Source organism: Hippichthys cyanospilos, chromosome 12, assembly GCF_059441005.1.
Source record: "Hippichthys cyanospilos isolate Australia breed blue-spotted pipefish chromosome 12, RoL_Hcya_1.0, whole genome shotgun sequence".
NCBI lineage: Eukaryota > Metazoa > Chordata > Actinopteri > Syngnathiformes > Syngnathidae > Hippichthys > Hippichthys cyanospilos.
The window spans coordinates 15,138,775-15,153,273 of NC_142380.1; the positions used below are offsets into that span (position 1 = coordinate 15,138,775).

The 14,499-nt window shown below is 37.5% G+C and overlaps 1 protein-coding gene across 2 annotated transcripts in view; it reads right to left on the reverse strand.

Annotated features, from left to right (window-relative positions):
- The window catches only part of pde1cb (phosphodiesterase 1C, calmodulin-dependent b), a 69,151-nt gene that overhangs the window by 20,049 nt on the left and 34,603 nt on the right, over positions 1-14,499 (reverse strand). For both annotated transcript variants that reach the window (XM_088429117.1, XM_088429116.1), the window contains exons 3-7: positions 8,527-8,640; positions 6,993-7,175; positions 6,291-6,357; positions 4,277-4,393; positions 2,325-2,465 (exon numbers count right to left, since the gene is read on the reverse strand). In XM_088429117.1, the coding sequence (XP_088285243.1) occupies positions 2,325-2,465; positions 4,277-4,393; positions 6,291-6,357; positions 6,993-7,175; positions 8,527-8,640 (622 nt within the window). The remainder of the gene's footprint in view (positions 1-2,324; positions 2,466-4,276; positions 4,394-6,290; positions 6,358-6,992; positions 7,176-8,526; positions 8,641-14,499) is intronic.

Below are 14,499 nucleotides of genomic sequence, written 5' to 3' on the forward strand. Positions count from 1 at the left end.
TAAATATAATCATAGGTCTAGTTATCATTAAATTATATTACATGGGGGGTGGCACTTGTCTGGAGGTGGCCGTGTTTGTTATAGTTACAGACAATGGTAAATGCAGCACCTTGAGCACCTTCTGCTGGCTGTATAGAAAACCGGTCCAAATCTTACACACTATCCCTTTAAGAACAGTTTTAAATATTATCAGTTTGGTATTTACACCATGTGCTTTTTGCAAGTGCTTATTTTGTTGTTGTCATTGAATACACTTTGTCTGACTTTGCCATTCCTGACTCTACCTTGATGAGTGAGCGTGCACGTGTGAGGTTTTATTAAGATTCAATGCGGGCATTTTTGTTAAGCACACACAAACAAACATAGGCATGATGATTCAAAACTATACTCTAAAAGTGAGTCTCGACCCTCAAAAGGAGGTCTGAACTTGTGGGGTCCATCAAAATGGTCCACGCAAGTCCAAAGCGGTCCGCACAAAGACTTCAAAACCATGGATTTGGTCCCCACCATGCAGCAAAAAAATCAAGGGCACACACACAAACACACACACACTTCTGTGAGTGGGCATTTCAGCGTAGCGCACTTAAGTATGCAGAGAGAATTCAGCTCGATATTGTCGACTAATCAACAGTGGGGAATGGGAAAGGCATTAAGAAGAAGAGGGAGCAAGACGGCCAATACGTCCCCTGATGTATTTGCTCGTGGGCTTGCTTTATGAATGACCTGTTGATTGTTGATTTAATGGAGTCTGGAGGGCGTGCGGAATGATAAATGCTCTTGCGCGGCTCTCCCAGGAGCCCCGTGATCACAACAGTAATGTGGTTTCCTGTGCGAGGCATGGCCAGCAGAAAAGGCAGCATGTCGCCGCCTGTCACGGCCATCTTATTAGGGTGATTAAAGAAAAATACTGTGTAAGCAGGGGGTGGCTGGAAGGAATTCAGGCATGAAAAGAGGCTGGAGCAGTTTTTCTTGTTTGGAAAAAAAGAGTCAATGATATTATTTCATTGCGATGAAAAGGACCTTTTTTTAAATTGATGGAGTTCTTTTTTTTAAGAGATCTATTTTTTTGGAACTCATACTAGGATAAATACATACTTTTACACTATCTACTTATTTTGCAGTGCCAATTGTGTTGAATGAATTGCTTGTTTGCTTATAGAATATATATTTAACGACACTTAGCATGACAGTAAAGTTCAACCAGGATAGGCATTAAACAGCTAGAAGCCTTATTTTTGAAAAATAGGTCACATTTTGCAGTCCTAACAATTGTGAAATCAGGTTAGTTGAGCTCTCTGCCAGTGTACAGCAATCCTATCTCAAGCTCTGAAATCACAAAAGATAAAAAGGAGAATGAATTACAGTTTGTGTCTTAAAAAACGTTTAGGTCTGGTCACTTGTATCTCAAGGCACTTGCGTATTACTCTGGCGCTATCTTGTTGAATCTTGGTGGCAAAGGTTTTATTCATTAGCTGCTTTCACAGCGCAGGAACTCTTCCACTGTATCATAGTAGCTTGAGTTCCCCTTTCTGTTCAAACCAAAAAACGTTCTGGGTCTGGAGGGTTCTCCGAAGCGTCTACCAGGAGCCGTCCAAGTGCCTACTTGCGACTAGGGTCTTCGGCTAGCTACCCGGGTAGCTCAAGTCGTGGCGTGTTGTGCTAACTAATGCTTGATTGGTTGGTTGAACTTGGGGGTGTGATGTTTCGGTATCAGCAGCCACCAGTAAGCTTCACTGTGGCCTGTTTAATATTTTCAAATAATGGAAGGAGAGAAAATTGATAGGTGAATGGGTGCTCTAGAACAGACTCTACCGAGTATTTACGGGCAAGAGGACATCCAACGCCAATTTGCTTCAACCATGAGAAAAGGCGAGTCCCTGATGGAATGTCCATCTTGAGCGAGCACTTTTGTGACGCAGAGCTTTAAAAAATACAAGGATAGAACGCAGACTGAAGATGCACGTCCTGGCAATCTGGATCAGAAACCCGCTACAGTTGGTGTTCAGTTTGTGTACTCTTTTCATGGCTGTTTGTTGTAAACAACATGCCGAAAGCGTCCGCATTCATTAGAAACTATTAATAATTTGCTGTTACAACTTGTCTACATTTGGTCACAATAAAGTGTCTCACTGCCAAAAGTGTGATGTCACATTGATCCTTTCTCTCTATGGTGCTTTGAAGCCATTTTATGCATAAATCACTTTGAAAACTATCCACAGACTTTTGCTTTTCTTCCCCACCAATCGTGAATTTTCACAATTGTCCTTTATTGTGATGTTTTTGAAATGAAAACAAAAGGTACGATATGCATAAGGCATACTCACCACCATGCCGGTCTTGAGCAGTAAGTAATGAACAGTCTGTGTTACATCAGCAGCATGTATCAAGTTGTGATAGGGGTTTTTATGTTTGCTGTATCCCACTTCCAAGGCCTCAACAAATGACACCACTGCAGAAATTGGGATCTGGAGAATAACAACAACAAAAAAAAGTTAACTCCGGTTGTGAACCAGCTTTTCAAGTGTGCTGACATTAAAAAAAAAAAAAAAAAAAAGTGTCAAAACTGGTGTTAGGGTCTGATTTTTTATCTTCTTCGTTCCTTCAAAAGGTTGCAAATGAATGAGGATTGGGTGGTCACATCAGGACCCCAATATTGCAAACTCAGAAGATCTCTGGGTGCAGTCTACAATGGCACCTCTACTCACAAAAAGAAGTTATTTTGTAATGCAATTTTTTTGTAAGTAGAGCCAAATTCCAAGTCAAGTTCGTTCATGTTCCAAGTCCCCCTCCAAAATACTCCTAACTCTTTAAATCATGAAATTCAAAGTAGATCATTTAAATTATAATAAAAACACCCTACTTGACCCTTTAATCATCAATTGTAGCAGTGGACAATATGAATATGAATGCAGTTCATTGGTTTGCCTTGAGAGGTCGCTGGTGTGAAGATGGTGAGTACAGAGACCTTTTCAGGTCATTTTAGTTGCACGTTTTTATTTTTACATTTTCCGTGATTTAGGCATCATTTACAAGTCCACATGAGCAATAACATTTATTTCTGAATTTTGAGCATGTGAGTTTACTTTAATTTGCGGTCATTCAAAGTGCTTTCCGTGTGAGGTTGCTCAGCCCTCTCGCTGACGTGCTAACGACGCTAACGTCAAACGCAACTGCCCATAGAGTTATGTATGTGTTCTTATGTGAATATGTACAATGTTAGCTGTGGCTAATGTCAATTTTATGTTCTACGGTGGGAAATCTTGGGTTGGATGAAGCGTGTAAGGATGAAAGTGAAAACAACGGTGCAAATAACTAGTGTCTCTCATTAGTATGTCTCTCAAGCCGGCAAATTAATAAAATAGAAAAATGCATCAAAACCTGTAACGAATAGTTATCGTGGGTTGTGATGACGTATGTATATGATGTATTTTCTCTCGTAACAAGTGGCAATATTTTTTAACTAGAATTTTTCATAAAAAGAGAGGTTCGTAAGCAGAGGTACTCCTGCACTTTGAAGGATGTCCGCAAATGGGCCAGACTTACTGTAGCATTGTTGTTTTTGTTTTTGTTTTTTGTCGTCTGCGTCTAGTCTACTTGACAGTCAGACCGACCAAATGTTATGTTGGTGGGTGACATTGAAAAATGCATTTCCTGATTTATATGACTAGTACATGCACATCGTGTAACAGACCGTTGCCCCAAAGCAACTAAGTCTGGCGCCATGAAATGGATTGTGCATCATTTGGACTGTGATTACATATTCATGCAAGCTTCATTGCCTCAATCATTTACACACAGGTACTGTCACTACTTGGAGTGCAGTGTCTTTCAGCTATTAGTGAAGGTAAAAAATGAGCTTCACAGATCTGAAGTAGTGCATCCAAGCCCCAGCATAATACAGTCTGCACTCTACAGAGAAAGCGACGTCTCGTTTTGTTTTTACAGCAACAAAAGTTGTCTAGAGAAAGAATGGCATTGAACATCTTTAGACCAAATGTTTAATTATGTTTAGTTACAAAAAAGTGGGTATTTTTGTCCAATGTTTTCTGTATGCCTCCTGATATTTTGGGCGGATATCTTTTCTCATACTTTTACTCTGATATTTTAGGTTAATTCAAATGAAGACGATTTCAAACTAAATTATTATTTAATGATCATTATTATGTAAACAAAAAGGCATTGTCTTTATTTTTAGGATTGTTGTGTTTTGTTTTTTTTTCTCTCTTTTCTTTCTTTTCTAAAATACGACAAATAACGGATAGTCCAGTGTATTTACCTTGAAACGACTGATGAGGTCATATCTGGTGAGCAACTCGTAGAAAATAAATTTGAGCGCGTGATCGCTGCTGGCCTCGTTCAGTGCAAACACATCAAATGACCACTTGTCAACATTCTGTGTGAGAAGAAACAAAACAAAAAACTGATGTACTGTTTTTTTACACAAATTTTAAATCTGGGATTAATGGAGTTAGTATTAAATCGCTGTCGGACAGAATCACGGCATTTCCAAAATTACTTTCAAGTCGTCTTGCTTGAGTTATGCAACACCGCTTTGCCCAAGTATGTATTTGACCTTACATTGCTATCTTATTGTATGTTGTTGTACACTATTCCATAATATGTTCAGTAACTAATTTCATTTGCTAACAAGTGGATAGTATCTTGTGATAGTTGCTGAAAATGGTAAGCTGTATTTTCAGTCCCAGCCGTTCATATGACTGTGCTCACGCCGAAACCACGAGCAGCTTTTACTATTTCACAAAAGCAAACAACCATAGTAAGATGATCTTCCCAAACTCCTTTTTAAAAGTCTGTAGTTAAGCCATGAGTGATGCAATACTAAAATGATGAGCCAACTAAGGTGAGGAGGTGCTGATGCCTGATTGTTTCTTCCTTCTGAATCAAAGCATTAAAGAGATCGATTTGAACAAAACTGGCCTACTCAAATGTGTCTTAAAGGGATAATGTGTAAGATTTAGACCATTTTTCACTACGGACAGCAGGAGGTGGTGCAGGTGCTGCATTCACCATTGTCCGAAGCTATAACAAACATGGCCGCCTCCGGAGAAGTGCTACACACCATGTAGAATAATTTAATGATACCTAGCTGGGCACACCAAGACAAACAACCTTTCACACACCCCATCACATCTAATAACAATTTAAAGTGTGCAATGCACCTATCATGCATGTTTTTGGAATGTAGGAGGAAGCCAGAATGCCCGAAGAAACCCCATGCAGGCACAGGGAGAACATGAAAACTCAACACAGGAAGGCCGGAATCATCTGGAATTGAAAACGGGTCTTTGAACTATGAGGTGGACATGCGAACCACTGAGCCGCCCACAAATCTGTCAAACCTGGTAAATGTTTTTTCCCCTCTCGCGTTATCTGCCTTAATGGGCAACTGTGGTGTGCAGCTCTCAAAAACTTGATTTTATTGCAATAAAAATATATATACCATGGTAAATGTTTGTTATAACTAGTGTTGGGAGTAATGAATTCAAAAAAACAATTACATTACTGTAATGCATGACTTTTTGCTATAACGTGGTAGTGTAAGACATTACACACAAAACATTTTACTCGGTACAAATGCCAGTGACACGCCCAAAAAAATAAGAAAAAAAAGAAAAAAGAAATGGTCCTAAATCTATTAAATTTATAATATCAATTGAAGCCGTTGACATGATAACATATATGCAGTTATTTGGTTGTCTTAAGATGGCGCTGGTGTATCATTGTTATGCAGAGAATTTATATCGCTCGTTTATTTGTACATTTTGATTTTATATTTCCAGCGATTTAGGCATCATTTATAAGTCCAAAGGAGCCATAATATTTGGGATCATTTTGAGCATCAACGTTTACTTAAGTTTAGTTTAAGGTCCACTGGATATGTATTGAGCGTAATGAGCTACGTTTAGAATGCCAAATGCATATTTCCTGGTATGTTTCTGAAAGTAATGTAAAAGTAATGCAATAGTAGTTTAATACCTTACATTTCAAATACAGTAATAATGCAGTATAATGTAACTAATTACTTTGGAATGACAGTAATAAGTAATAAATAATGCATTACAGTTTTGAAATAACTCACCCAACACTGATTATAACAAATATTGAGACAAAAAAGTTAATTGAACATATTTGGACACATGTGAATGGGTTTTCTGCCCGACAGTGACAATATGAAGTCTACTTAATGCCAGCCTTGTAGGAATACTGTGTGCAAAATGTGGTTTTCCTCAAACTGCTTGTGCTTGGTTTTGGAGGGCATGTGTTAATACCTTAAGCACAGATATAACGGACGGGGGATAGCTGAGTCCCACCAAGTTGGAGGTACGTCTGTACATCCTGTTTAGATGAGATAAAAGACACCGCTGTGCGTAAACACAAATAGCACCAAACAACAGTTCACATGGACACTTTTACAGAACAACATAAAATGTAGTTATGGCCACTGTTTCTTTTTTTTTTTTTTTAAAGATGCATGCGGCTTGACTTAATGTATAGAACATATAACATAGATCACAATACAAACATAAGTCTCAAACACTGAAGTCATCAAAATAATCACTCTCAAACCAATGAGTAGCATAAAAAAAAATTACTGGCTTGTGTAAGTGGAAATCTTATCAAGGAGCGCCAATGCAATGAAAAGAATACTAAATATGGTTGGTGTATTGTAAATAAGTAAACACAGTATGTACACCTCAAAATGAGGGAACATTTTAAATAAATAAGTACACTATGCATGATTGTTAGTCTAAATGTGTTGCTCCACCATTGCTTATTCATCTGATGATTCTAAAATTGCAACTTTCGATGCTAACTGTTAGCATGTCAATGGCGTTTTTCGCTGTTAGTATATGACTAAGCAGGCAAAAGAAGATGAAGTTTAGGTGTTTTAAGTATTCAATGTGTGGTTTCTCTTTGCTTTATTTATTTTTACATACATTTTGAACTGGGAGTGGCAATAATCAATTTACCTCTCAACAAATATTCCTGCCTGAACTGCATGGACGATGCTCCGGAAACGAGGTTTCTCCTCATTGCGCCGCAGCATCAGGCCCATCTGGCGAGTGAAGGTGGAGGCCAGCCAGTCGCGCACTTCCGACGGAACTGATTCGGACTGGATGTCGCTGAGCTCATCCTCTGTGTCCACCAAGCGCCTGAAAGGAGAAGGGGGAAGGGTAAAATCCAGCTGGCGGCGGTCTGACAAGGGGATCAGTCAAATCCTCGTGATGTCCATCAAATTTCATCACATCTTATGTAACGTGTCGTTTTAAAACGCCATGATGTTCTCTTCAAATCCAATTGTGTGTGACTGCATTCTTGCCAGTGTTTTTCTTGAGGCATACAGTCAAAAAGTCTGAACGAAGCGAAATTTGGCAAGGCCAAATACAGCAACCGCATCACAGGTGCAGTCCTACAGTCGCATTATCTGCGGGCCCGGCCAGGGTGGTCGTGTTATCAGAGGCCCTAATCTGCTTGGATCCACATGACAGAGAGGTTTACATAATTCCATAATCTTGGACATATCTGGTACTCTGGACCTGCAGGCAACCATTGGCATACACTGGCACATTCTATAATCTACTATGATTGCCCCACATCAGGGATGAAACCTTTACAAACAAAAACAAAAAAAACAACAACAAAACCCCTACACAGCAAAGCCATTAAAATGTCAGTATTACTATTTCAAGTTGCAAATTAAAAACAATACAATTATGAGTCAAAAAAGGACCAACCATATATTTGGGTCAAATTTATGTATTGTTTTGTACAACACAAGCCAGAACGTTTTATTGAGCCAAATATTGGGCTGGAAAGTGTAATTGTGGCTACTACTGTATTTCTACAACTACTACTACTACTACTGTGTTCTGACAATGGTAACAAACAGTAATAAATAATAATAATAATAATAATAATGTTTTGGTCATATACTGTACTATCTAAAGTTTATTGATTATTTTTATGTACCATGTGTGGAATATAGTCAATAGTTTTATAGTTTTATTTTTTTTTAAACATTTTTAACTTGTAAAGTGTACCTTTATTATATTGGTAAAATATTTGTAGGGTGTATATGATTGATTTACTTTACAACATTTTTGTTCCAACATTCATAAAACGTGTTTTAGCCCAATAATTTTCATGAACACTTTTGTCTAATATTGTCCAAAATATGTCACATTGTGAAAAAAAAAGTGTATCTTTTGTCCTTATTTTTCACAAATTTCTAACATTTATTAAAAAAAAACCTATTTTAGCAATATTCTATTTTTTGCCTATTTCTATCATCTGTATCTTTCTAATGTTTTCCTCAAAAACGTTTCTACCATCTGTAAATGTTATTATTTTTATAGTTTCAGCATGATAAATTCAGCTTACACTGCCCTCACAACAAACATGGTATTTTTTTTTTTTTAAATATGATATTTTTATACCATTTCATTGTAACCCTAACCCAGCATAAAGATGCACGGTGATACGCCAAAGGATTCCAAAGCTTACCTGGTCTCCTCAATGTAGACCGACTCCAGCACTGACGCAGCATACTCGAGGTTCTTCTTGAGGTCAGCAAGGGAAGCCTCTCCTCTCTCCAGCTGTTTAACCAGACATCTTAATCTAAAACAGACATTCAACAAACCAGTAAACAAACTGGATTAACTCATCAGCCATTTTGACATTATCCATGAACTGGCTAATATTAGAGTCATCTGGTTTGCCTCTGCTACTTGTTTGTCATCATGGGAATGACCAATAATACCGTACATCACGGAGATACCGCAGATTTAATTAAATGGACCAGTGTTTCTCACATAGGGGCACTTGAGGGGGGTGCATGAGATTTAAACAGGGTTTTTGCAGGTATCAGCAAATCTAATATGAAGCTTTTTAAAGGCATGACAGGAACAGTACATTGCGCTTGTCAAATTAAGGGCAAACTAATTGGAACATGAATCTACTAAATTAAAAGTAAATTAAAACGTTGCATGCCTCTGTTTTGTTAAGTTGTACATGGATGTGCAGTGTCATTAGTGACACAATTTACCAGTAAGTGGCCCAGAAATGAAACAGATGACCTTGTAAAATCAATCTTCTGGAGTTGCTCAATAAAATGCACCTAGAGATACCGCGACAGATTTAGTTCCAAAGCGTAATCAAACATGTAGGGCACAATACAATTTTTTTCTTTTCTTTTTTTAGTCTCAAAATACTTTATACTGCTTAGGGAGTACTTGGCTGCCAAAAATATTTCACAGGGGCTATATCATCAAAAAAGGTCGAGAACCACCTAAACAGGCAACTGTAGAAAAAATAAAAAACACGATTTTCCAGTTGGAATGATATTGTTTACAAACAAATACTAAAATGTTCACTGCTGATTCAAGACTAGGACTGAATGGCGTTCTTTTTTTCTCAAGGTACTCCTCATTTATATTTCGAATAAACACAAGCAATAAATCATCTGTATTACAACAAACACAATTTTGTGGACAATAACATCATGTTCGTGGTGGACGTGATGGACAGCAAGCTGACTTTTTGGACTATGACGTCCACATTGGAGACAAAAGGAGCCTTCGTGTAGGAGTTTAAATCTGGTCCATCCTAAAAACCGCCCTTCCCATACTCAGAAAAGCAATCTTGTGTATGCAGTCAGGTGCACTGAGGAATGCAATGATACATACGTTGGGAAAACCATGCAAACACTGAGATGGCACATGGCACTCTACGGAGAGACTAACTCTTCACGTTACACTGTCTACAGCTCCAAATAGAAAGACTCAAAGATCTTTTGAGGATGAAAACACATTTTCTAGACGGAGAAAACAGATGGTTTGAAAGATCAATCACTCCCAGGAAATATTCTTTTTCTACCATAAAAAAAATAAAAACACAGTGACTGCAAAGGAAGACCTGTACCTTTTTTTTTTTTTTTTTTTAAACAACTGAATGGAAAATTAATGAGGGAGTTCCCACCCAACTACTTATTGACCAACAGACCTCTTTCAGGCTTGTTAACGATGGCTGGCTAATGAAGCATAAATTAACAAAGACATCTGCTTCAATCACTCACTTGTAGTCTTGTAAACATTCATTTAAGTATAGGACTCACATTAAGTTAGATGTAGTGTTATTTGCATGAATGCAGGCATGAGGTGAGATTGTGGAAAACAAAATAAATTGAGCCGAATACAATTTCCTCCCTATTATACTTTCAAAACATAAGTGTAATTCTCTTTGTTTTATGTGACACAATAAACCACATTATGCCGAAGAATATTCAAATTATATCGGATGTGTTATACCGGTGCATGTTGTGAAGTGAAGAATCACTTACAACAGAAGTCCCCAAACGCTGTTCTGTGGCTCGGTATCGGTCTGTGGATCAACTGGTACTGGTCCGCATGGGCAGCACCTTTTGGAACTGATTTAGTTTAACCTTTAAAAGTTATAGATCTGTGCTTTACATGTGCGATGTTTGGCTTGATCTTTGTTTTTTGGTGGCACCTCTGGCCGCTGTTGATATTACATTGAGTTGAGCGCAGTCACTTTCCATGACACACATGTTGTTCTGTCTCTCTATGAAATCCGTTCTACGAGTGACTGTAACGTTGTACTTTCTTTTTAAGAATGTTGTCATTTATGATAATATGCTCAAAATGTGTTTGTTTGTTGAGCCAACAACTTGTTACTGTGGATAAAATGCTGGCTAATGTTAGCATGTTATGTAGTGCTGCCCTGTATGCGTTTAGCTCGTTAGCATTTTTGTTTGTGCCAGGTATTTCCCTTTGGTATATTTTTTTGAGCATATGCAAATATTTTGCATTTATAATTACTCACTTGCGTCTGACATTTTGCATTGAAATGAGTTGTATTATTAATTCAGTTATGATTGATGTAATCAATGTAATTTGTGTACATTTTTTAAAGATATCTAATTCTTGCATATGGGCCTTACCTGAGTAATTGAGTTATAGCAATGTGTGATTTTGAAGAGAGGGAAAAGAGAGTGATAGCCTTTGTTTGGTGTATTGTAACAAGTGAGCTTGATTCACAATAAAAATCTCTCGCATTGAGCGGTCCTTGGTGATAAAAAGGTTTGTGACCCCTGACCTACAACATTATTGTGATTGCGTCTCAAATTCATACAGGACAAGTCAAAGGAAAAAAAAAAATCTTTCGATTGATAGCTCATATCTGGAAAAAAAAACTCTTGAGTCGGGTCTAGGTGTCACAAGGTACCACTGTAATTTCAGAAATAGGCAATACGAATTGGGAAAAGTCAAATTCAGCCAGTCTATTTTTAAATGATGTCCCTACTAATGATGGGGTAATTAACAACATTAAAAATAGTTGCCTTCCATCTGCAAATGGGAGATGCAGGAAGATGACTTTCATACTTGATGGGAACGACCATCGTTAACCTCTTGAAAGTGTCATTGCCCTTCCACAGCTGTCAACAATGACACAGGGGTCACATTACTTTTTCATTGAGCAGTGTATTTTGTTATTATTTTTTCTTTTGGTCAGATCATTCATTATGTGCTTTGTTTTCCCTGTAAACATTATACAACATTTGGGCTGTCAGCCTGTTATTGAAATTTTGGGGAAATTGATTATCCAACAGGGGGGCTGAGTGAAAGAGTGGTTTGCACAACCGCCTCACAATTCAGTGTCCCGAGTTCAATTCCCGCTGGCTCCGGCCTCCAGTGTGGAGTTTGCATTTTCTTTCCAAGCTTGCGTGGGTTCTCTCCTTGCACTCTGGATACCTCCCACACCCCAAAAACATGCATGGCAGGTGTATTGGACATACTAAAACTGCCCTTAGGTGTGATTGAGTGTGTGAATTCTCGTTCTTCCCTGTGTGGCTTGCAACTGGCTGGCAACCACTCCAGGGTGACCCCAGCCCACTGCCCGAAGCCAGCTGGGATAGGCACCAGCAAGCTAGTGACCCCTATGAGTATAAGCAGCTATAGAAGATGGATGATTGTTCAACTGATTACCTATTCGAAGCCTTCTGTGTTTCATGTTTAACTATATGCTACTCACAGGGTATACAAACTGGCAAATACAAACAGAGATACAAACTTGATTTATTTACTGCAGCCTCTTGCTGGGAACCACCTGCTGCTGCCATTGCCACTTAGCTGGAGGGTCATGTGATCGCTCATAGTGAAAGCCTATGCAGGCACGCATGTTGTTGAATTATTAAGCAGAAAGGTTTCAGATGCTGCCATTGATCTGGTGCCCTGACAGTAGACATATTTTCTCTACTAATTGAAGGTTTCTGCATGCAACAATTCCTTCAGCTCAGCTATCTAAAGAATTACAACTGTCAATCAACATATTCATATACACATGTTGAACACTGCATAAAATCTCAGGACTTGATAGCACTTTACTGTCCGCTGTGCAATAACAACCACCTAAAACAGGAGTTGGCCGCCTCTGTTCGATAGTGGCAGCCAATTCTTATCTGTTATCTGTTATCACAACTGGCTGAAAAAAATAACCTTGAAATATCTGATGGACCCTGAGAATTCCAGTTTATCATCTCAATATTCCATCTTGTTAAGCTTGAGGCAGAAACAAACTGACTGATGAATCATCTTCTGAAGACACAAAGTTGTGCTTTAGAAGCCCTTATTGGCCCTTTAATAGACAACACCTGAGTTCGAGCTTGGCGCTTGTGTCACCAAGTTATGTCCCGCTTTAAGGTGAATCATCCTGCAAGCCACCCAGAGTTGTTGTTTTTTTTTTTTTTTTTTTAGGTAAAGCACCTGTCCAAAAGTCAATTTAGTGTATAAACACACATATACACATTATATTATATATATATATATATATATATATATATATATATATATATATATATATATATATATATATATAGTGTCTTATATATATATATATATATATATATATATACCTAAAACAGGAGTTGGCCTGTATATATATATATATATATATATATATATATATATATATATATATATATACCTAAAACAGGAGTTGGCCTGTATATATTTATATATATATATATATATATATATATATATATATATATATATATATATATATATATATACCTAAAACAGGAGTTGGCCTGTATATATATATATATATATATATATATATATATATATATATATATATATATATATATATATATATATATATTTTTTTTTTTTTTTTTTTTTCCCTGTGGTGCATTTGCTTTATTTTAGCTTGCATGGACCAAAACATGTATAATCAGTAAAAAAATTGTTTATTGTTTATTGTAATGCAAATAAATTTATCGCTTGTGTTTATATAAATTAAAAAAAATATCATGTGAAGATGGCATTCAAAAACTATGAAATAGCACAGCAACAGTTGCAATACTTACCTAGAATGATCACAATTAGATTAGTTGAGCCAAACTCAGACACCTTTAAAGCTGATATTAATGCTAGATTCTGGTGTTCTTTACTAATTAGCTACAAATCTCATCATGTCTGTCCACAGCTGCCTGTTGCTGTGTTGTGCTATACGGCTATTTTAAGAGTTGTGAGGCAGTGATTGGATGAAGGGAGTGGCGGTACATGTGATTTGGGTGAACTAATGATGGTTATTAAGAGCAGCTGTGTGCCACAGCGCTTCCCTGTTCATATCGACAAAAAGCAAAAATCACAGTCACTATATAACCAATAAGAAAATGTGCCAGGGTAGGTCGTTTTTAGCCGGTGTATCACTGTATTTAACAAAAATAAAAAAAAAATTGGTCTGGAATTTGTTTACTACAAAGAGAATCCAGAATATTTCAATATATGTATATTCATTTTCTAAAGCATTTTTTAAAATAATATTTTATTACTTTTATCATGTAGCCTTTTTGAAATATGTTTGCTCAATCAATGGGAACACTGCGTGTCAAGTAAAAACAATTTAATCAGGATATTTATTATCAGGAGAAGAAAAAAATGCTTGTATTAGATTACAAAATCCAATCTGTTTTACAGCATTGGTACCAGGATTTCTGAGTAATTGTCACAATTATCAAAGGATACAAAACTGTCTCATTTCACCTACTTCTCAGGCTGGTTAATAGGCCTGGACAGAAAAATATAGCTACAGTGGCCTAAAGTGACTGCTGGGCTTTGAGCCAAGTTAGAAAATGAGAGTGGTGTGAGATCAAGGGGTGGTGGTAGCGCTCATCTGTGACGTCACGGGTTTAAGTACTGCGGGCGCCGCCCCCCCCCCCCAAAAAAAAGGCAACTGGTTGTTAGAGAACGAGTCTACTTGCTGACTATTGTCAAAGTGCTCTTGAGCAACGCACCGTTCCAAACTCCCAGCTCAAGTCGCACATCCAGATCCACACTGGAGTTTTTGCACTTACCACAGTATTAATCATGACACGGGTTGACCCTTGCAGTAGTTTAACCAAGCGGTGACAAGCGCATGTGGTCTTAAATATTTGTGTAATTTTTGCGCGTG